The 25698-nt window shown below is 38.5% G+C and overlaps 1 protein-coding gene across 2 annotated transcripts in view; it reads right to left on the minus strand.

Moving 5' to 3' along the window:
• Nucleotides 1–25698, minus strand: part of UBQLN1 (ubiquilin 1) — a 57542-nt gene that overhangs the window by 21498 nt on the left and 10346 nt on the right. For both annotated transcript variants that reach the window (XM_027550097.1, XM_027550098.1), the window contains exons 2-3: nt 2151–2302; nt 616–731 (exon numbers count right to left, since the gene is read on the minus strand). In XM_027550097.1, coding sequence (XP_027405898.1) covers nt 616–731; nt 2151–2302 — 268 coding nt within the window. The remainder of the gene's footprint in view (nt 1–615; nt 732–2150; nt 2303–25698) is intronic.

A 25698-nucleotide genomic window follows, 5' to 3' on the forward strand; every position in this document is an offset into this window, starting at 1 on the left:
AATGTCATTTCATTGTATTATACTTGTCATACAACTTAGGAATGGAAAGAAGCACTAAGCCATTTATCTATCTAGTTCAACTTCTGTTAGCTTCAGATCACTCTATTCCCCAACTAAACCTTCCTAAGAACCTCATTGTAAAAACTAATATAAGAAAAGTGTTTTGGCTGATGCAGAAGATCCTTAACTACCGGGCTTGCATCAGGCCTTTCTGTGTGAGTTTAGAACAGTTAGAAAATCACTAATGCAATCTGATCCTTTCATTTTACAAAGGAGAAAATCGTGTTCAAGGGGTTAGCTTATGATCAACAACTAGCTAATCTTTTCCAGAGTCAATTATGTGGTGGTCAAATCAGGTACACATACAGTACATCTCTTTCATTAAAAAGAAATGTGCCACTTACTGATCACTTATTATATATAAATGTAACCTAAGCAAGCACATCTGTATCCCCAAATATCCCCTTAATAATTACAATTACAGAAATAAGCTAAAGAAGTTTTTGTCATTGCTAATATGACTTAATGTTTAACTGTCATCTTATTTAAAACTATCCTGGGAAAAAGGAAATTTGTTTATTTTTATCCTTATGAAAAATGACTAAAGATACTTACCTAAACCAAAAGGGCTGCTAGTGGCAGAACCAGATGTGGAGTTACTACTAGGAGCTGATGATGTGGTAGCACTGGTTCCACTGGCATTTGTTTGTTGAGCTGAATGATCCTGAGGCCTAGGAAAAATAATTTACACCATAATATAAACATTGGAGCAAATTATTTTCAAAAGGAGCTGTAAAATTCCAACAGGTACAAATAAAGATTTTAAACCAACTCAAATTATCGTAAAGTATATATGCTGAGAAAATTAAGCACAAGGAACATGCATATAAACAAATATAGTAAAATCCCATGAAATCCAAACAATACTTCAATTACCCCTCAAGTACTGCTGCTGCTGCTGCTGCTGCTGCTAAGTCACTTCAGTCGTGTCCGACTCTGTGTGACCCCATAGACGGCAGCCCACCAGGCTCCGCCGTCCCTGGGATTCTCCAGGCAAGAACACTGGAGTGGGTTGCCATTTCCTTCTCCAATGCATGAAAGTAAAAAATGAAAGTGAAGTCGCTCAGTTGTGTCCAACTCCTAGCGACCCCATGGACTGCAGCCTACCAGGCTCCTCCGCCCATGGGATTCTCCAGGCAAGAGTACTGGAGTGGGTTGCCATTGCCTTCTTCACCTCAAGTACACTTGTCGTAAATATTTCATAAAAAGCATTCATAAACGTAAAAAATGTCATAAACATTTCAATCATATTGATTGTGTAAGAGAGGGAGACAGATCACCTCACAAAAAAGAATTAATGACTGATGACAATCACAAAGCCTGACTGTATAAGCAATTTTTAATCTATCTCCTAAGTTCTTAAGGACTGGGGAGCAGTTTTACTCAGAACTAAAAATGCTGCAAGTAAAAAAAGAGACTTGACCAAAGAAGACTGCAAAATCAATACAAATAATAACTCATTATTACTTAATATCAAGCAAAAATAAGGAGAGGTTATTAGAAAACCTTTCCGTCTGACACCAGTTAAGAGCTCTGAATCTCACTTAATCTGAATGATGATAAAATGCCATATCCAAGTAAGAATATGTCTAAGGAAGCTCTAAGGAGCTCTTTCACTAAGTAGAAAATAATTCTAAATGAAAAGAAAATATACCAATTTAATGGGTGATATTTTTTTCTTATTGGTACACAAAAGTATCTCTTAAGAACTGAATAGTGCCTTAGATTTAATGAAATATGGTTACTAATTTGTGGTTTGCAAAGAAGATGAATCACACCTCTAATCTCTGTCCAAAATTCTGAGACCAAAAAACACAGCTCAGAACATTAATTTGGTTGTTCTGTAATTCAAGTAATATAATAATAATGATGATGAACATGCTAAAATATCAAATGTGTAAGTATCAGCATTACCGAATCATACTGGCTTTTTAAAAAACATCTGGTTATCAACAGCAGCAAATAAATGAATTTTAATCTATTTACACATTAATGACAGCAAATCATTTAAAGCCAAGACTGATTATTTTTAAAAGGGAATTATAAACATTTATTCATGGTTTACAGCTAAAATGTTTCTAAAAACTTACCTGTTTTGTGTTTTGATGACAAGGTGAACAGTAAGTCCATCGTGAATTCCATGCTGACTCAAAGTATCTTGATCTTTTAAAATTTTTCCCGCAAATATCAACACAAGTTGGTCAGTATGTGATTTGAAACGTTTAGAGATTTCTTCCTTGAACTAAGTAAGAATAAAATAAATATGTATTACAGATGTTTACATAGCATTATCTAGTCTAGTTTCTAGAAGAAGTACTTCAAAAAGCCCCCAATTACTGATACTACAATAACTCAAACAGTATGAAGACATATCCTTTCTGTGTCCGTATCTTGATCTTAGTGGGAAATGAGTATTACCATTTCACTCATGTCTAATGCAAACGTTTTATTACAGATGCATATATCCTATATTCAAAGCATAATAATCCACTTCTTTGTCATAGCCTTATTCAATTTTACATCAATGGTACTAAATGTTGTTCAAGCTACACATAGCTCTTATCAAGTTTACAATATTCCTTTCCTCAGATTTCGATGTCAAATTCTGCTCCTTTCTACTTCAATATAGAGAAAGCCAACCTCTTATTATTGACTTAGACAAAGTTTTCGTAAAAAGAAGCCAAGAAAGGCTTCCCGGGGAGGAGAATAAAATGCAGAAACATACAACAGAAGAGTGTGTCATACTACTGGACTACCCAAAAAGTTCATTTGAGTTTTTCCATAATATCTTGCAGAAAAGCCAGAACAAACTTTCTGGCCAAACCAAGATAAGAAAAGTTTACTCATTCTATGCTAGATAAGTTTCTCACACTTTCACCAAAATCACCTATATACTTAGGTTTTACTCCACTGTTGAAGTCAGAAAATCTCAGGGTGGGTAAAGAAATTCAAAGAATCCCATCATACCACAATGCCCTACACAAATGGATCTCAATAGACAATAACATTATCATCAAGGCAATGTTTTGGAAATATAAGGGGTATTTCTGGTTGTCACAATAAGTGGAAAGACACATTAAATAATATCTAACATTTTCTTCCAGGGGTAGGAGGGGAGATGTAGAGGAATATAAACATAAAGCAAGATATATCATACGTCAATCATTGTCAGAGGTGAACCAAAATTCATCACATTCTATCTTTGTGTATAAATGAAAATTTCCATAACCAAGTTACAACACTCAATCTAACTTTTATTTAAAAATCATAAATATAAAGTGAAATTATACTGCAGTAAATATTTCAGACCTGTACCATCTGAACTTTCCTTCCTTTGAAAATATATGATATATAACCCTTTTATATTGAATGGTTTGCCATGGAAACGAACAGAGATCATTCTGTCGTTTTTGAGACTACATCCAAGTACTGCATTTCGGACTCTTCGTTTCCAAGGCAAACCATTCAATATCACAGTAATCCAAGTCTATGCCCCAACCAGTAATGCTGAAGAAGCTGAAGTTGAACGGTTCTATGAATACCTACAAGACCTTTTAGAACTAACATTCAAAAAAGATGTCTTTTTCATTATAGGGGACTGGAATGCAAAAGTAGGAAGTCAAGAAACACCTGGAGTTACAGGCAAATTTGGCCTTGGAATACGGAATGAAGCAGGGCAAAGACTAACAGAGTTTTGCCAAGAAAACGCACTGGTCATAACAAACGCCCTCTTCCAACAACACAAGAGAAGACTCTATACATGGACATCACCAGATGGTCAACACTGAAATAGGATGGATTGTATTCTTTGCAGCCAAAGATGGAGAAGCTCTATACAGTCAGCAAAAACAAGACCAGGAGCTGACTGTGGCCCAGATCATGAACTCCTTATTGCCAAATTCAGACTTAAATTGAGGAAAGTAGGGAAAACCACTAGATCATTCAGGTATGACCTAAATCAAATCCCTTATGATTATACAGTGGAAGTGAGAAATAGATTTAAGGGACTACATCTGATAGACAGAGTGCCTGATGAAGTATGGAATGAGGTTCGTGACATTATACAGCAAACAGGGATCAAGACCATCCCCATGGAAAAGAAATGCAAAAAAGCAAAATGGCTGTCTGGGGAGGCCTTACAAATAGCTGTGAAAAGAAGAGAAGGGAAAAACAAAGGAGAAAAGAAAAGATATAAACATCTGAATGCAGAGTTCCAAAGAATAGCAAGAAAAGACAAGAAAGCCTTCTTCAGCGATCAATGCAAAGAAACAGAGGAAAACAACAGAATGGGAAAGACTAGAGATCTCTTCAAGAAAATCAGAGATACCACAGGAACACTTCATGCAAAGATGGGCTCGATAAAGGACAGAAATGGTATGGACCTAACAGAAGCAGAAGATATTAAGAAGAGGTGGCAAAAATACAAAGAAGAACTGTACAAAAAAGATCTTCATGACCCAGATAATCACGATGGTATGATCACTGACCTAGAGCCAGACATCCAGGAATGTGAAGTCAAGTGGGCCTTAGAAAGCATCACTACAAACAAAGCTAGTGGAGGTGATAGAATTCCAGTTGAGCTATTCCAAATCCTGAAAGATGATGCTGTGAAAGTGCTGCACTCAACATGACAGCAAATTTGGAAAACTCAGCAGCGGAAACAGGACTGGAAAAGGTCAGTTTTCATTCAAATCCCCAAGAAAGGCAATGTCAAAGAATGCTCAAACAACCACACAATTGCACTCATCTCACACGCTAATAAAGTAATGCTCAAAATTCTCCAAGCCAGGCTTCAGCAATATGTGAACCATGAACTTCTTGATGTTCAAGCTGGTTTTAGAAAAGGCAGAGGAACCAGAGATCAAATTGCCAGTATCCGCTGGATCATGGAAAAAGCAAGAGAGTTCCAGAAAAACATCTATTTCTACTTTATTGACTATGCCAAAGGCTTTGACTGTATGGATCACAATAAACTGTGGAAAATTCTGAAAGAGATGGGAATACCATACCACCTGACCTGCCTCTTGAGAAATTTGTATGCAGGTCAGGAAGCAACAGTTAGAAATGGACATGGAACAACAGACTGGTTCCAAATAGGAAAAGGAGTACGTCAAGGCTGTATACTGTCACCCTGTTTATTTAACTTACATGCAGAGTACATCATGAGAAACGCTGGACTGGAAGAAACACAAGCTGGAATCAAGCTTGCCGGGAAAAATATCAATAACCTCAGATATGCAGATGACACCACCTTTATCGCAGAAAGTGAAGAGGAACTAAAAAGCCTCTTGATGAAAGTGAAAGTGGAGAGTGAAAAAGTTGGCTTAAAGCTCAAAATTTAGAAAACGAAGATCATGGCATCCGGTCTCATCACTTCATGGGAAATAGATGGGGAAACAGTGTCAGACTTTATTTTTCTGGGCTCCAAAATCACTGCAGATGGTGACTGCAGTCATGAAATTAAAAGATGCTTACTCCTTGGAAGGAAAGTTATGACCAACCTAGACAGCATATTCAAGAGCAGACACATTAACTTTGCCAACAAAGGTTCGTCTAGTCAAGGCTATGGTTTTTCCAGTGGTCATGTTATAGATGTGAAAGTTGGACTGTGAAGAAGGCTGAGTGCCAAAGAATTGATGCTTTTGAACTGTGGTGTTGGAGAAGACTCTTGAGAGTCCCTTGGACTGCAAGGAGATCCAACCTGTCCATTCTGAAGGAGATCAGCCCTGGGATTTCTTTGGAAGGAATGATGCTAAAGCTGAAACTCCAGTACTTTGGCCACCTCATGCAGAGTTGACTCACTGGAAAAGACTCTGATGCTGGGAGGGATTGGGGGCAAGAGAAGAAGGGGACGACAGAGGATGAGATGGCTGGATGGCATCACTGACTTGATGGACGTGAGTCTGAGTGAACTCCGGGAGTTGGTGATGGACAGGGAGGCCTGGCGTGCTGCGATTCATGGGGTGGCAAAGAGTCGGACACAACTGAGCGACTGATCTGATCTGATCTGAACCCTTTTATATAAGATAAGCAATTTTAAAATAGGAAAATCTTTGCTAAAGCACCAGTAGCACAATATTTTATATAAAAAGATTAAGTCCAATCATGAATTAACCATTCTCATATTATTAAGCATTTCATTTCTCTCTTTGGCAGCTGTTAGAAATAATAAGGTAATATGCATAGCACATAGTTTTACAAGAATCGAATGAGAATGTATGTAAAATTCAAGCATCAGGTACATAAGGTAGTTTAATAAACAGTAGCTACTACAAGGCCAGCTCTTTAAACCTCAGTAACTGAAGATGACTTTTAATCCTATTTCAGATACAGAAACAGACGGGGGTTCAATATGCTCCTCTCACAGTGACAGCTAATCAACTGTCAGGTTAAGCTTGAAATTGGAGCCCCTGGTGGCAGAAATGGTAAAGAGTCTGCCTGCAGTGCAGAGACTCGGGTTCGATCCCTGTGTTGGGAAGATCCCCTGGAGAAGGAAATGGCAACCCACTGCAGTATTCTTGCCTGGAGAATCCCATGGATGGAGAAGCCTAGCAGGCTACAGTCCATGGGGTCGGAAAGAGTCAGACACGACCGAGCAACTTCACTTTCACTTTTCTTTTTCAAGCTTGAAAACTAGGTCTGACTTTAAGAACCAATCATCGCCAGTCCAGGTTCGATGCACGATACTGGATGCTTTGGGCTGGTGCACTGGGACGACCCAGAGGGATGGTATGGGGAGGGAGGAGGGAGGAGGGTTCAGGATGGGGAACACATGTATATCTGTGGCGGATTCATTTCGATATATGGCAAAACCAATACAATATTGTAAACTTAAAAAATAAAATAAATTAAAAAAAAAAAAGCAAAGGAGAAAAGGAAAGATATACCCATTTGAATGCAGAGTTCCAAAGAATAACAAGGAGAGATAAGAAAGCCTTCCTCAGCAATCAATGCAAAGTAATAGAGGAAAACAACAGAATGGGAAAGACTAGAGATCTCTTCAAGAAAATTAGAGATACCAAGGGAACACTTCATGCAAAGATGGGCTCAATAAAGGACAGAAATGGTAGGGACCTAACAGATGCAGAAGAAATTAAAAAGAGGTGGCAAGAATACATAGAACTGTACAAAAAAGATCTTCATGACCCAGATGATCACAATGGTGTGATCACTCACCTAGAGCCAGACACCCTGGAATGTGAAGTCAAGTAGGCCTTAGGAATCATCACTATGAACAAAGCTAGTGGAGGTGATGGAATTCCAGTTATTTCAAACCCTGAAAGATGATGCTATGAAAGTGCTGCACTCAATATGCCAGCAAATTTGGAAAACTCAGCAGTGGAAACAGGACTGGAAAAGGTCAGTTTTCATTCAAATCCCAAAGAAAGGCAATGTCAAAGAATGCTCAAACTACTGCACAATTGCATTCATTTCACACACTAGTAAAGTGATGCTTAAAATTCTCCAAGCCAGGCTTCAGCAATACGAGAACTGTGAACTTCCAGATCTTCAAGCTGGTTTTAGAAAAAGTAGAGGAACCAGAGATCAAATTGCCAACATCCACTGGATCATGGAAAAAGCAAGAGAGTTCCAGAAAAACATCTATTTCTGCTTTACTGACTATGCCAAAGCCTTTGACTGTGTGGATCACAATAAACTGGAAAATTCTGAAAGAGATGGGAATACCAGACCACCTGACCTGCCTCTTGAGAAATCTGTATGCAGGTCAGGAAGCAACAGTTAGAACTGGACATGAAACAACAGACTGGTTCCAAATAGGAAAAGGAGTACGTCAAGGCTGTATATTGTCACCCTGCTTATTTAACTTATATGCAGAGTACATCATGAGAAACGCTGGGCTGGAGGAAGCACAAGCTGGAATCAATATTGCTGGGAGAAATATCAATAACCTCAGATATGCAGATGACACCACCCTTATGGCAGGAAGTAAAGAAAAACTAAAGAGCCTCTTGATGAAAGTGAAAGAGGAGAGTGTAAAAGTTGGTGTAAAGCTCAACATTCAGAAAACTAATTTCATGGCATCCAGTCACATCACTTCATGGCAAATAGATGGGGAAACAGTGGCTGACTTTATTTTTCTGGGCTCCAAAATCACTGCAGATGGTGACTGCAGCCATAAAATTAAAAGGCATTTACTCCTTGGAAGTAAAGTTATGAGCAACCTAGACAGCATATTAAAAAGCAGAGATATTACTTTGCCAACAAAGGTCCATCTAGTCAAGCCTATGGTTTTTCCAGCAGTCATATATGGATGTGAGAGTTGGACTATAAAGAAAGCTGAGCGCAGAGGAATTGATGCTTTTGAACTGTGGTGTTGGAGAAGACTCTTGAGAGTCCCTTGAACTACAAGGAGATCCAACCAGTCCATCCTAAAGGAAGGACTGATGTTGAAGCTGAAACTCCAATACTTTGGCCACCTCATGTGAAGAGCTGACTCATTTGAAAAGACCCTGATGCTGGGAAAGACTGAAGGCAGGAGGAAAAGGGGACGACAGAGGATGAGATGGTTGGATGGCATCACCGACTCAATGGACATGGGTTTGGGTGGACTCCAGGAGTTGGTGATAGACAGGGAGGCCTAGTATACTGTGGTTCATGGGGTTGCAAAAAGTCAGACACAACTGGGCGACTGAACTCAGATTAACTATACTCTGTGCTAAGTCACTTCAGTCACCCATTTCTGGTGTACAATGGCTTTTTAGTATATTCACAGATTTCATCCAACCATCACCATGGTCAATTGTGAAATTTTCATGTTCTCAAAAAGAAACCAGTACCTTTTAGTTATGACCTTCCTATCCCCCCATCACTCCAAACCATAACAAACCACTAATTGGGGAGTTCCCTGGCGGTCCAGTGGTTAGCACTTGGCAATTTCACTTAACACGTTTGAAAGGTGCATGCATGTTGTGGTATGTATCACTACTTTATCCCTTTTTATGGCCAAACATTCTAATGTATGAATATACAACATTTTGTTTATCCATCAATTGATGGGCACTTGGGCTGTTTCCACCTTTGGGCTATTATGAATAATGTTGCTATAAACTGAATGGGGAACATCCCCTGGAGAAAGAAAACAGCAATCCACTCCAACATTCTTGCCTGGGAAATCTCATGGACAGAGGAGGCTGGCAGGCTATAGCCCACGGGGTCCTGCAAGAGTCAGACATGACGCAGCGACTAAACAACAACAAGCGTTTTATGTACAAGGTTTTCTGTGGACATGTGATTGCATTTCTCTTGGGTATATACTCAGATGCAGAATTAAATTACTGTTAATTCTTAATCACTTGAGGAAGCACCAGAGCGTTATCCTAAATATTTAATGGCTATTACTATTGTACAATCCTACCAGCGGTGTATAAGGTTCTAATCTCTCCACACTGTCACCAATATTTATTACCTGTTTTTAATAGCCACCCTAGTAGATGTCCTGTAGTTTTTATTTGCATTCCCCTGACAACTAATGACATTGAGCATCTTTTCATGTGCTTATATTTGTATTTTTGGACAACTTTATTCACATCCTTTGCCCATTTTTTAATTGGGTTATTTGCCTTCCTATTACTGAGCTATAAAAATTATTCATATATTCTAGATATGTCTCTTAATCAGAATATGATCTGGAAGAAGAAACTTTTTAAGGCACACACTCATAAAATACAAGAAATTGAGACTTTTTGGTTTTAACTAGAACAAAGTTTTGATCCTAAACATCCAATGGACCCAGGAGAACTGAATCCTCAACTGGCAATACAGAAAACCAAGCTAATACAATCCCCATAATCTATCTCCACAATCTACAGAATTCCTAGAAGACTCAATATGGTACCACTAGGGGCTGAGAACAGGGTATAAGGTGACAGATGCTGAAGGACTAAAGTAGGGGATTTGAAAGTCAAAGCAGACACATCTTCACTGCATGCTAAGCAAGCAATCGTCCCTCCCCAAACCCAACAAAAAGAAGGATTTTTTTTTCTCTGGAAAGAGAACAGGGTCTCTAGACTAAAGAACATACTACACACCGAGAACAGGAGTACAACACTAAAACAAGAAGATTAAGTCAACAGAGACATACTAGATGCTTAGCCTCTCCCCATTCCCCTCACAGCTATCAAACGGAATACTGGCGTCTGGACTTTCAACATCCAAGCATAAAAATAATAATATACAATGTCTCCAAGGAAAATTCTACTAGGCTAAAACAAAAGAACTTAGAGATAAGGACTTAAGGGTTTTCACTAGATAGCTATCCAAGGCAGTGGTTCCTGAAGTGAGTGGAGGCCTCTATCTGCCCTGGGGAGCATCTGGCAATATTTGAGGACATTTTTGGTTGTCACAACATGGGTTAAGGGCCACTAGTGGGTAGAGATGGAAGATGCTAAATAACCTACAACACACAGCTCAGCCTCAACAACAAAGGATTTTAAAACCCCAAATGTCAACAATAACGAGGTTGAGAAACTGTTCTAGAGCTGTACTTCTCCAAGTGCTGTCCCCCAGATGAGCAACTTTCACCATTACCAGGTTAATTTGATAGAAATGCAAATTCTCAGGACCCAGTCAAATCTGAAACTCTGGGGATGAGGTCCCAGCAAGCTATGTTTTTTTTTTTTTAATCTATGGTTTAACAAGCTTCCCAGGTAATCAGATGGTTCTGATGGACAGTGCTCTAGGTCTAATAAATTTCCCCCAAATTTGTAGGTGATTAATGAATGAGGTTCGTGACATTGTACAGGAGACAGGGATCAAGACCATCCCCATGGAAAAGAAATGCAAAAAAGCAAAATGGCTGTCTGGGGAGGCCTTACAAATAGCTGTGAAAAGAAGACAAGGGAAAAGCAAAGGAGAAAAGAAAAGATATAAACATCTGAATGCAGAGTTCCAAAGAATAGCAAGAAAAGACAAGAAAGCCTTCTTCAGCGATCAATGCAAAGAAACAGAGGAAAACAACAGAATGGGAAAGACTAGAGATCTCTTCAAGAAAATCAGAGATACCACAGGAACACTTCATGCAAAGATGGGCTCGATAAAGGACAGAAATGGTATGGACCTAACAGAAGCAGAAGATATTAAGAAGAGGTGGCAAAAATACACAGAAGAACTGTACAAAAAAGATCTTCATGACCCAGATAATCACGATGGTGTGATCACTGACCTAGAGCCAGACATCCAGGAATGTGAAGTCAAGTGGGCCTTAGAAAGCATCACTACGAACAAAGCTAGTGGAGGTGATGGAATTCCAGTGGAGCTCTTTCGAATCCTGAAAGATGACGCTGTGAAAGTGCTGCACTCAACATGACAGCAAATTTGGAAAACTCAGCAGTGGAAACAGGACTGGAAAAGGTCAGTTTTCATTCCAATCCCAAAGAAAGGCAATGCCAAAGAATGCTCAAACTACCACACAATTGCACTCATCTCACACGCTAGTAAAGTAATGTTCAAAATTCTCCAAGGGAGGCTTCTGCAATACGTGAACCGTGAACTTCCTGATGTTCAAGCTGGTTTTAGAAAAGGCAGAGGAACCAGAGATCAAATTGCCAGTATCCGCTGGATCATGGAAAAAGCAAGAGAGTTCCAGAAAAACATCTATTTCTGCTTTACTGACTATGCCAAGCCTTTGATTGTGTGGATCACAATAAACTGTGGGAAATTCTGAAAGAGATGGGAATACCAGACCACCTGACCTGCCTCTTGAGAAATTTGTATGCAGGTCAGGAAGCAACAGTTAGAAATGGACATGGAACAACAGACTGGTTCCAAATAGGAAAAGGAGTACATCAAGGCTATATATTGTCACTCTGTTTATTTAACTTATATGCAGAGTACATCATGAGAAACGCTGGACTGGAAGAAGCACAAGCTGTAATCAAGATTGCTGGGAGAAATATCAATAACCTCAGATATGCAGATGACACCACCCTTATGGCAGAAAGTGAAGAGGAACTAAAAAGCCTCTTGATGAAAGTGAAAGTGGAGAGTGAAAAAGTTGGCTTAAAGCTCAACATTCAGAAAACGAAGATCATGGCATCCAGTCCCACCACTTCATGGGAAATAGATGGGGAAACAGTGGAAACAGTGTCAGACTTTATTTTTTGGGGCTCCAAAATCACTGCAGATGGTGACTGCAGCCATGAAATTAAAAGACGCTTACTCCTTGGAAGGAAAGTTATGACCAACCTAGATAGCATATTCAAAAGCAGAGACATTACTTTGCCAACAAAGGTCTGTCTAGTCAAGGCTATGGTTTTTCCAGTGGTCATGTATGGATGTGAGAGTTGGACTGTGAAGAAAGCTGAGTGCTGAAGAATTGATGCTTTTGAACTGTGGTGTTGGAGAAGACTCTTGAGAGTCCCTTGGACTGCAAGGAGATCCAACCAGTCCATCCTAAAGGAGATCAGTCCTCGGTGTTCATTGGAAGGACTGATACTGAAGCTGAAACTCCAATACTTTGGCCACTTCATGCAAAGAGTTGACTTTTTGGAAAAGACTCTGATGCTGGGAGGGATTGGGGGCAGGAGGAGAAGGGGACGACAGAGGATGAGATGGTTGGATGGCATCACTGACTCGATGGACCTGAGTCTGAGTGAACTCTGGGAGTTGGTGATGGACAGGGAGGCCTGGCGTGCTGCGATTCATGGGGTCGCAAAGAGTCGGACATGACTGAGCAACTGAACTGAATTGAATGAACATAGTAAGTGACATTAAAAGGAAACAGTCACTAAAATCAGCAACACAAAAGGTGTCCTTAACAAATAACTTACTAACAGGAAAAAAGCAGAGGAACCTATAGATGAAAACGAAACTTTTAAGTAAACATGGGACACTCGACCAAGATAAAATCATAAACTGGGTCTTAAAACAAACCTTGGAAATGTTAATAACTTTAAGTTTGAAACCATGTAAGTATATTCTCTGACACTAATGGAGTAACAGTAGAAATACCTGTTAGAAATACCTCTCTCGGTAACAGAGAGATACCTGAAACATTTCCACATTAAACAAAACACTTCCAAATAAGTCATGGGTCAAAAAGAAAGTCTTGAAGAACAATTAAAAAAATATTTTCAACTGAACAAAAATGAAGCTACAATGTCAAAATTTGTAAAATGCAGCTACAGCAATACCTAGAAAAATTTATAGCGTTAAAGACATAAATTTAAGAAAGGTCACACATCAGCAGCCTCAAGTTTCAACCTTTAGAAAACAGAAAAACAACAAATGCTATGCTATGCTATGCTAAGTCACTTCAGTCGTGTCCAACTCTGTGTTACCCCATAGACGGCAGCCCACCAGGCTTCCCCGTCCCTGGGATTCTCCAGGCAAGAACACTGGAGTGGGTTGCCATTTCCTTCTCCAATGCATGAAAGTGAAAAGTGAAAGTGAAGTCGCTCAGTTGTGTCCAACTCTTAGCAACCCCATGGACTGCAGCCTATCAGGCTCCTCCGTCCATGGGATTTTCCAGGCAAGAGTACTGGAGTGGGGTGCCATTGCCTTCTCCGAACAAGAAATGAACCCCCCCCCAAAAAAGAGCAGAAATCAAAAACAGAAAAATAAGAAAAACATCTCTCAAAATATCAATAAAATTGATTAGAATCTAGATACAACGGCCAAAAAAAAAGCCAGAAGATATAAATTAGCAATATCAGGAACAAGAAAAGGAAATGACTACAGACCTCACAATTAAAAGGATAATAAGGAAAATTCCTTATTCCTTATTGTTGTTGTTTAGCTACTAAATCGTGTCCAACTCTTTTGCGATCCCATGAACCATTTCCTTCTCCAACGGATCTTCCCGATCCAGGGATGAAACCCAAGTCTCCTGCACAGGCAGGCAGATTCTTTATGTCTGAGCCACCAGAAAAGCTCAAAAAAAACTCTGCACGCAAGGTGTTTGATAACTTGGATGAAATGGACCAATATCTTGAAAGATTCAAGCTACCAGAACTCACATCCTCTCTTGTGAAAATAGAAAAGGAAACGCTTTCAATTAATTTCATGAGGGCAATATTACCCTGATACCAAAACTAGAAAAGAAAAACCACAGACCAATATCCCTCATGAACACAGACAGAAATGCTCCATAAAATACCACCAAGTTAAATCCAGCAATACAGAACAAGAATAATTCTTAATGACCAAGTGAGGTTTACCCTAGAAATTTCAACATTTGAAAAACCAATAATTTACCATATTGACAAAAGGAAAAGAAAATCCACACCATCTCATCAATCAATAACAAAAAAGCATTAGAAAGCATTCATTTCTAAGAAAATTTCCAGGAAATCAGGAATAAAAGGAAACTACTTAAGACCTGATAAAGTACATCTACAAAGTATCTACTGTTTGGAGTAATAATGGTGACCAACTGAATATTTTCCAAGACCAGTAGTAACAAAGCAAGGATGTCTGCTCTCCAAATAATAATTGACTCCACTTATACAAGATACCTAGAACAGACAAATTACCTAGAACAGACAAGATACCTAGTCAGAAAATTAACTGCTAGATGCCAGGGGCTGGGAAGCATGGAGGGGCAATGGGGAGTTAGAGCTTAATGGAGACAGAGTTTCAGTTTAGGAAGGTGAAAAATTGGGGAGATGGATGATGGTGACAGTTGTCCAACAATGTGAATGTACTTACTGCCACTGTACTGTACCATTAAACATGGTTAAAACGCTATGTTTTACATCATGAGACTTTTACCACAATAAAAACAAACTTTAAAGGAAAAAAGGGGGGGATATCTGCTCTCTATTCATTCTATTCAACATCATATTGAAAACTCCTGCCAATGCAACAAGGCAGGAAAAACAAATGCATAATTAGTACAAAAGAGGAAAAAATAGGAAACTTATCAGTTCCTTGCAACATAAGAGCTTTATTTGCATCTCACTTGAAACACAAATCTTTTGCTCTAGAATGGGAAAAGCCAGACTGGGAGAAAACACTTAGAAATGATCATCTTATAAAGTACTGTTATTTAAAGTAATTCTCTGGTGATCCAGTGGTTGAGAGTCTGCCTGTCAATGCGGGGTTCACAGGTTTGATCCCTGATCTGGGAGGATCCCACATGTCAAGGGGCAGCTGGGCTCGTGTGCCACAACTACTGAGACCACGCTCTAGAGCCTGTGGGCCGCAACTACCGAGGCCGGGCACCACAACGACTGAAGCCCGTGCACCTACAGCCTGTTCTCCACAACAAGAGAAGCCACGGCCAGAAGCCTGCGCACCACAACCAACAAGTGGCCCAAGCTCAACTCAACCAGAGAAAGCCATGTGCAGCAACAGGGGCCCAGTGCAGACAAAAATACATCAGTAAAGGTGAAAAAAAAAAACAACACAATTTAAAAAACAGGCAAAAATTTTAACAGATATCTCACCAAAGAAGATACACAGATGGCAAAGAAGCATATTTGTATCATAGGCCATTAGGAAATTGCCAATTAAAACAAGAAAGACAGTGCTATATAACTATTAGGATGGCCAAACTAAAACAGAAACATCATCAAATACTGGCAAGGAAATGAAACAGGAACTCTCATTCATTGCTGATGGGAATACAAAATGGTATAGCCACTTTGGAAGAGTTTAGCAATTTCTTACAAAACTAAACTTAAGTCTTACCATTTGGTCCAGCAAAGACCCTCTCCCTGGTATTTACCCAAAGGAGTTGAGAACTTTTGGACAAACAAAACCTGCTCACAGGTGTATATGACAGCTTTATTCATTAATGTCAAAGCTTGGAAGCAACCAAGAAATTGTTCCACAGGTGAATAAATAAACCACAGTACACCCAGACAAAGGGATATTATTTAGCAATAGAAAGAAATAAGCTATAAAACCATCCAAAGAACCATGGATGAACCTTAAATGCAGCTACATACCGTATAATTCCAACTAGACTATATTCTGGGAAGGACAAAACTATGGAGACAGTAAATGGATCAGTGGTTGCCAGGAGTTAGGGTATAGGCAGAGCATATACACTATATACACTTGTCAAAACACCAAGGGTGAGTCTTAAACTATGAATTTTGAATGATAAGGATGTGTCAATGTAGGTCCATCAATTGTAACAAATGTACCATCCCAGGGTGGGATGTTGATGGGGAGATTTAAGTGGGGGCGAGGGCGGGGGGCGGGGAGGAGTATGGGAACTTTCTATTTCCTGCTCAAGTTGCTATAAACCTAAAACTGCTCTAAAGTCTTTTTTTAAAAAGGCAAAAATATATAGTAAATTCATGCTATCAATACACTTAAATACTTAAATATCCGGGGGGCCGGATAGCTGGAATAATACAAAACAAAAGAGAAAAAAGCAACATAGGAGAGACAGGAAAAACAGAAATCAATGGTAAAATGGGAAATGTGAAGCAAATGTATCAATAATTACATAACAGACTACCTGTTACAAAGACAAAATTGCCAGACTGTATCTAAAAACCCAATTTCATGTTGCTTAAAAAAAGATACACATAAATTACTAAGGGAAGGAAAAAAAAAAAGAATGGGTGAAGATATACTACACAAAAACTAACCAAACAAAGTTAAGTGAGGCTACTCGACAATTTTAAAAAAATTTATAAAGTTTTAAATTTAAATTTGACAATTGAAGTGTATCTGATTTACAATGTTGTGTTAATTACTGCTGTTCAGCAAAGAGACTCAATTATACATATTGTGTGTAAATATATAAATATATACACACATTCTTTTTCAAATGCTTTTCTATTACAATCTATCACAGGATACTGAATAGTTCCCAGAACAAAGCAAACTTTAATACAATACAAAAGCGACTAGGACATTCCAACATTACAAAGTGTTCAATTCACAAGAAAACTTTACATGTACATGTATATCATAATACAGCTTCAAAATACATAAATCAAAAATAAAATAGAACTACAGAGAAAAACAGACTAATCCAAAAGTACAGTAACATATTTTATAGCACATTTACCTCAGTAACTGATAGAATAAAACAGGCAAAAAGAAAAAAAAAAAAAAAGATTTGAACTTAATTAACTGATGACTCAACTGGCATGTATAAAACACTGTATCCAACAACCACAGAATAAGTGTTCTTTTCTAGTACATATACAAACTTACATACTGGGCTACTGGCCTCCCTGGTGGCTCAGAGGTAAAGAATCCTCTGCCAATACAGGAGACATAGCTTCAATCCCTGGGTCAGAAAGATTCCCTGGAGAAGGAAATGGCCACTCACTCCAGTATTCTTGCCTGGGAAATCCTATGGACAGAGGAACCTGGCAGGCTACAATTCTTGGGGTCACAAAAAAAGAGTAGGACACAAAATGGCAACCCACTCCAGGACTCTTGCCTGGAAAATTCCATAGCCTGAGGAGACTGGTAGGTTACCGTCCATGGGGTCGCAAAGAGCCGGACATGACTGAGCAATTTCACTTTCACTTTTCAGCAACTAAACAACAATAATACTGGGCCATAAAGCATGTCAACATATTTCAAGAAGTTTAAATCTTTTAAAGCATGCACTCCACACACAAAGTAAACAGAACCATTTAATTGTTGTTATTTAGTCACTAAGTCACTTCCAACTCTTTTGCGACCCCAAGGACTGCCACCCACCAGGGTCCTCTGCCCATGGGATCTTCCAAGCAAGAATACTGGAGTGGGTTGCCATACCCTTCTCCAGGGGAAGAAACAGGCTGAATCCATACCTCCTGTTCGGCAGGCAGATTCTATACCACTGAGCCACATAGTAAGCCCTACCATGCAATTAAACAGCATCAAAAAGGTAAATCAGTAAAATACTAGTTCAACTGGAAAAGATTTCCCAGACAGGACACAAAAAAATTTAGCCATAAAAAAGCCACAATAAATTAAACTATCATTAACAGAGTAAAATGTTAAGCAACAGAGTGAAAATATCTACAATACCCAAAACGAACAGAGACCTTGAAACCCAGCTTTTATACAGAAAGCCTGCCGACCAGTAAAATACAACCCAACTGAAAACTAGCCAATAGACTGAAATAAGAACTTCACAAAAATGAAATCTAAATGGCCAATAAACAAAGGAAGGGGACTAATCCTAAAATAATAATCGGGTAACTTTAAAACCTCTGACATGGGACTTCCCTGGTGGTCCAGCGGTTAAGAATCTGTTTTCCAATGCAGGGGATGCGGGTTCAATCCCTGGTTGGGGAACTAAAATCCCACATGCCACAGGGCAACCAAGCCTGCACAATGCAAATACAGAAGCCTGTGCGCTGCAATCAGTGAACACGCACACTCTGTAAAGTCCATGATTCACAACAAGAGAAGTCCCACACACCACAATGAAGACCCAGTGCAGCACAATGTAAAAACTAAAAAAGTAAAAATACTGTAATAGAGTCAGGCACACAGCAGAGGGATTCAGCCACACACACACATGTATCCATTCTCCCCCAAACTTCCATCCCCATTAATCAACTATACCCCAATACAAAATGGCTGTAAAAAATAAGTAAAAAACAAAGTAAAACTAGTGACATACCCACTGAATAGTCCAATATAAAAACTGTTACAGGGCTTCCCTGTTGACTTAGTGGTAAAGAATCCACCTACCAATGCAGAAGACATGGGTTCAATCCCTGGTCCAAAAAGATCTCACATGCTGTGGAGCAACTCAGCCTGTGTGCCACAAATACTGAGCCTGTGCTCTAGAGCCCAGGAACTGCCAACTACTGAAGCCTGCACACCCTAAGGCCCACGAGTCACAACTACTAAGCCTATATGGCTCCACTATTGAAGCCAACACAATGAGAAGCCCACACATCATAACTAGAGACAAGCCCCCACTGGCTGCAACTAGAGAAAAAAGCCTGCACAGCAACAAAGACTCAGCACAACCAAAAATAAACAATTACTTAAATAAAAATCTACTGATCAGCACAGGGAACTCCACTCAATACTCTGTAATGACCTATATGGACTGAAAAAACTAAAAAAAGAGTAGAGATATATATATGTGTGTATATATATGTATGTATATATGTATGTATAGCTCATTCACTTTGCTGTACACCTGAAACTAACACAACATTGTAAATCAACTATACTTCAATAAAAACCTTAAAAATAAAGTTTGTCTAAAAATTCTAGTTTTAGGCAGCTATGAGACACAGAAATCACAACACCGATGATCACCCAAGAATAAGAGAAGGTCATCCATGAGCATAATTAAGCAGACAGTTAAGACCTGGTATCCAAAACAGCCACAACCTCAAAAGCTTCTATCATAGTGTGGTAGTGAATGCTTTAGTTGAGCTCTTAGTAATATTTAAGGGCTGGAATCCTACTAACCATGAATTGTCAATGTTGGGAAGGATAGTTTGGCTCTCTGAACATACTAGGGGCTTCTCTGATATCCTAGATGCAAAGGGGTAAGATCTTAGTGGCACACAGTTCAAAATGCACTTATACTCATCATTATTTTACTAAGCAGCTACATCATGCCTCGAACCACATCCCCACATCATCTCATTCAATATTCACAAAAATCTCAAGTCCTTACAGACTCAAAGAAATCACTTTCTCCTAAAGAATTACAGCATTGTTGAAAATTAACATCACTGATACTAGAATCCTCTAGCTTCATGAAACTCTTGGTTCTGAGGGGCACCTAAGGCAATTCAAAATAAGAATTATAGCACTTCATGTTGAAGATCGGAAAGCATTATGACAGAGATAGGGTACAAAGAGAAACTGTGTAATGTGACTACCTGTTATAATCCAATTCTTATAAAGATAAATTTTAAATTTCAAATAACTGATGTCAAACAATTTAGGTAATTAGAACTACTCCCAAACAGACTAACACTGGTTTACTCTGAGTAAATTATTCAAAGCTTGGAACAAACTTTACAAAAACAAAGGATAACAGTAACTCTCAGCTGCCTGCCACTCCACTGAAAACACAAATGAGTAAATCTTAATTTTAATTATACCAAATCAGATATGCTCTAGTTTCCCAAATAAGCTGTATTTTAGAAAAATTTAATCCAAATATGATGTTATATTTTTACAGAAGAGCCAAAAATCCTGCGTCTACTTCATACATCTTTAAACTTCTATTCTGTACTCTATAAAAGGTAGAGGAAATAGTTTACAGTGGCTTCAAATTTTCCAATTCGATCTCTAACATTTGAACTTATCTGTTTTATCTATTATACTTTTATTGAACACAAGAAAAAAATCAGAAACCAAGTGGTAGTGACTTAGAGGAAAAAAATTAGCCTTTTTTTTGTTTTAGAATAATGCAATCCTGTATTTATTGACATGGAATGCTCAAAATTTTGCATTAAGTGAAAAATTCAACTTTAAATCAAGAGCATCAAGTTGGATTTTTTAATTTATTTTTTAATTGGAAGAAAATTGCCTTACTATGTTGTGTTTTCTGCAGTACAACGGCGAAAATCAGTCATAATTACACACTGGCTTCCCAGATGGCTCTAGTGGTAAAGAACCCACCTGCCAATGTAGGAGACATAAGAGATGCAGATTCGAATCCTAAGTCAGGAAAATCCCCTGGAGGAGAGCACAGCAACCCACTCCAGTAGTCTTTTCCTTGGAGAATCCCATGGACAGAGGAGCCTGGCAGGCTATGGTCCACAGGGTTGCACAGAGTCAAATACAACAGAAGCAACTTAGCACATGCGTGCATGCGTATCCCCTCCTTCATAAGCCTCCCCCCCACCCCATCCTACCGTTCTACATCATCACAGAGTGCCAGGCTGGGCTCCTTGTGTTAAACAGCAACTTCCCATTAGCTACCAGACCTCCCTGTAGCTCAGACGGTAAAGAATCTGTCTGCAATGCAGGAGAGCTAGCTTCAATCCCTGGGTCAGGAAGATCCCCTGAAGAAGGAAATGGCAACCCACTCCAGTATTCCTGCCTGGAGAATCCCACGGACAGAGCAGCCTGGCCGGCTATAGTCCACGGAGTCGCAAAAAGTCGGACAAGACTAACACACACACACACTTCCATTAGCTATCTATTTGACACATGATAGTGTATATATATCAATGCTACTTTCTCCATTCTTCCCACCTTCTCCTTCCTCTGCTATGCTCACAAGCCCCCCATTCTCTACATCTATGTCTCCCTCCTTTCCCTGCAAATAGGTTCCTCAGTACTATTTTCCTAAATTCCATATATATGCATTAATATACGATATTTTTCTTTGACAATTTCACTCTGTAAGGTGTTCATCCACCTCATTACCACTGACTCAAATTTGTTTCTTTTTATGACTGAGTAATATTCCATTGTAGGTATGTACCACAATTTTTATCCATTCATCTGTCTATGGACATCTAAGTTGTATCCATGTCCTGGCTATTGTAAATATTGTTGCAATGAACATTGGGGTACATGTGTCTTATACAACTGTGGTTTTCTCAGGGTGTATGCCCAGTAGCAGGATTGCTGGGTCATATGGTAGATCTATTCCAGGTTTTTAAAGGAATCTCCACATTGTTCTCCGTAATGGCTGTATCAGTTTACATTCCCATCAACAGTACATCCTCTCCAGCATTTACTGTTTGTAGATTTTATGATGATGGCCATTCTGATTGGTGCAAGGTGATGCCTCATAGTAGTTTTGATTTGCACTTCTCTAGTAATTATCAATGTGGAGCATCTTTTCATGTGTTTATTGGCCATCTGTATGTCTTCTTTAAAGAAATGTCCATTTAGGTGTCCTGCCCATTTTTTGACTGGGCTGTTTTTCTGATATTGAGCTGTATGAGCTGCTTAAATATCTTTGGACACGAATCCTTTGATTAGCATTCTTAAAAATTCTCAAAGCAGCTTTAGACAGGAGGCAGCCCAGACAATCTTCTTCTGTAGAAACATAAAATTTATTACAACAAATTATATAAAATGCTTCCATATACCTAGGGAAGAATCCTAACCAAAAAGGATTTTCATAATTTCCTTTAGTTATTTCTGTACTACCTTGATAGATATGCTTATTTTTGTCCTTCAGCTCATGTGGCCACCACCAGTTCAAAACGAAAATACATACTGGAATAAGTTTCTAAGGATACATATTTCTTATAAATGTAAGTTTCCTACTCTGGTCTTGCTCTTGACAACCTACAGAAATTTCCAACAGGCTAGAAAGGTTGAAAAGTGAAAACTACTATACACACTCTCAAGAATCTCAAGAATCAAAATTTCAACATACTTCAAAGTAAGTTATTTAATGATGTGAAATCAACTCAGCCATCTACAAAACATTCAGTAGCCTTCTCATTTTCTCAACATCATCCGAAGTCAGGTGTTTCACATCAGTGGATTATCCAGCTGATGTTCACGCCTGTGTGAAAATCAAAACTGCTTTCCATTCTACCAAATACAATTTAACTTTCTGACAATACTGAGTTAGTTACTGGTACAGTATCAGCTGCTGTCCTACAATATAGAAATACCGTTCCAGACTCTCAAACTGTCTTATATTTGCTTTTTATCTTCCAGTACATTCTTATCTTTACAGATATTTTAAGTCACAGTTCCTTTGAGAGTCTCTACTTTTTAATCAGTTTTTTATTCAGTACTGCTTATATGTCTCAAAAAAAAAAAAAAAATACAAAAAATGTAAAAAATACATTAAAGGTTACTCAAACCTCAGGCATTATTCTCCAAATGCCTGAGGTCTGACTAACCTTAAAGTACCCTCATTAAAAAACAGTGCATAAATCTTACATTAAGATGTTGGTCAGGCATAAGATAAACTACAGAAACATAAGCAGCTATATGAGAAAGGGGCACCTTCTTATAAATCTGAACAGTTGAAAATGTTACAGTGCATTATCAATGGAAACTCTTAAAAACTGTATGTTTAAATACATACAGTTTACAAATAACTACAAATTAAATGTTTCACTTTCACATACTAGCAAACTAAGCTTTCTTCTACTACAAAAAATTAAGACTCAATTTCCTGGCAAACAAAAAGATCAAGAGGAAAGAAGCCAATTCAAGTGAAGTATATAAACTCTGAGTTAGGTACTTTTACATATTGTCTCATGAAATCCTTCAAATAATCTAGTAAAGGAAGGAAAGTCAGTCGTGTCCGACTCTTTGTGACCCGATGGACTGTAGCCTACCAGGCTCTTCCCTCCATGGGATTCTCCAGGCAAGAATTACTGGAGTGGGTTGCCATTTCCTTCTCCATAATCTAGTAAAGCAGGTATTTAATCACATGTTAAGAATGTGGCCAGTGAGGCTCAGAGGCGTAAAGCCGTATTCCAAGGTTAACGCTTTCTCCAAAATGCAGACCACAATATTCGTAATGACAACACCCTTTCCCCTTCTTCAAAAATATTAATATTATGCATTAGGCTGGTGCAAAAATAATTGTGGCTTTGCATCAAACTTTGCCATTTGATTCTGGAATACATTCTTAAATGTGGTTATGTTATACATCACTTAAATGTGCATTTCTTGCTTTGTCTTTTGCTAGTGACATTACCTGCTGTGTACTTTATTTTAGACTATGGAAATGCCGTTTTAGACAAAAAGCAAATCCGAGCAATTTTATGAGTTCAAAATGAATTGCAAAGCAGCAGAGACAACTCGAAAGAACAATGCATTTGGACCAGGAACTGCTAACGAATGTACAGTGCAGTGGTGGTTCAAGAAGATGAGAGCCTTGAAGATGAGGAATGGAGTGGCCAGCCATCAGCTGGTCTCAGTTGACTACAACCAATTGAAAGCAATCATCAAAGCTGGTCCTCTTAACAACGACATGAGAAACTGTCAAAGAACTCAACTTCAACCATTCTGTGGTCTTGGGCATTTGAAGCAAATTGGAAAGGTGAAAAATCTCAGTTAAGTGGGTGCTTCATGAGCTGACTGTAAATCAAAAAAATCGTCGTTATGAAGAGTCATCATCTTTTATTGTATGCAGCAATGAAGAGGAATTTCTCAATCAGATTGTGACATGTGACAAAAAGTGGATTTTATACAATAACCAGCAATGACCAGCTCAGAGCTTGGACTGAGAAGAAGCTCCAAAGCACTTTCAAAGCCAAACTTGCATCAAAACAAGGTCATGCTCACTGTTTGATGGTCTGCTGCTGGTCTGATCCACTAGTTTTCTGAATCCCAGCGAAACCATTACATCTGAGAAGTATGTATGCTCAGCAAATTAATGAGATGCACTGAAAACTGCAATGCCTGCAACCAGCACTGATCAACAGAAAGGACCCAATTCTTCTCCACGACAACGCCTGACAGCCCACTGCACAATCAATGCTTCAAAAGTTGAACAAATTGGGCTATGAAGTTTTGCTTCACTAGCCATGTTTCTCTGACCTCTTGCTAACTGACTACCACTTCAAGTATCAACAATTTTTTGCGGGCAAAATGCTTCCACAACCAACAGGAGGCAGAAAATGCTTTTAAAAAGTTCATCAAATCCTAAAGCACAGATTTTTTACACTACAGGTAAAAACAAACTTACTTCTCGTTGGCAAAAATGTGTTGACTGTAATGTTTCCAATTTTGATTAATAAAGATGTGTTTGAACCTAGTTATAATGATTTAAAATTAATGGTCCAAAACCACAATTACATTTGCCCCAATCTAATAAATACAAATAATCAATAAATAACAGTGGAATGAGTTGGCTCTTCATATGCCAACATAGAAAGACTGTGAGGATACAAATAAAGAGTAAGGTAAGAGTGTGGGGAATGATCCATCTGCTTAACAGGAGTAAGTAGCAAATTACATATGGGTAAATATATGAATATTTTTCTGAACAGAATTAGATAGATACACACTTAAGAGTGGATTTCCCTTTTTAAAAAAAGTTTTTGAGTTTTGCATTAGGGTATAGCCAATTAACAATTTTGTGACTGTTTCAGATGAACATCGAAGGGACTCAGCCATACACATAACATGTTTTATTTCATACTTTTCTCATTTGAAATTTCCTCAACAGAATGCATGATGTATTTCATTTTCCTTGTAGTCTGTATTTTTAAAACTAATAAAGCCATACTCTTTATAAAAACTAGAGAGTGTCTTAAAGGCTATAAAAAAAAAAATCTAACAAAAGACCTCATACCAGTCTAGAAATCTACACATTAGCTGCTTAATCAATAAATCAAGCAGTCTATGTAGTTATATCTACTGGAGATCAAACTCACTCAGAACAGCATAAATTTACCTAGAACAAACCAGAGTTCATATCTTCTGGTGATGAAAAGTATTTGCAAAATAGATGCACATATATATATTGTTTATACCTATAATAAATGGAATCTGATTATGCTAACTCTACTGAGTTTTGCATCAAGTAGATTTGGAGATAGCAACATTAGTCTTTTAAAAAACCTCCCAATTCTAATTTTAATGGGATTTTCTTTTTTTGACAGTGGAAGTTGCTCAGATAGAGAAACAACTAAAATAATGCCATTGGGACTTCCTTGGTGATACAATGGCAAAGAATCCACTTGCCAATGCAGGGAATGTGTTCGAGTCCTGATCCGGGAAGATTCCACATGCTGTGAAGCATCTAAGCCCGTGCGTCACAACTAGAGCCCAAATGCTGCAACTACTGAAGCCCGT

The sequence above is a fragment of the Bos indicus x Bos taurus genome, chromosome 8, assembly GCF_003369695.1.
Source record: "Bos indicus x Bos taurus breed Angus x Brahman F1 hybrid chromosome 8, Bos_hybrid_MaternalHap_v2.0, whole genome shotgun sequence".
NCBI classification, from domain to species: domain Eukaryota; kingdom Metazoa; phylum Chordata; class Mammalia; order Artiodactyla; family Bovidae; genus Bos; species Bos indicus x Bos taurus.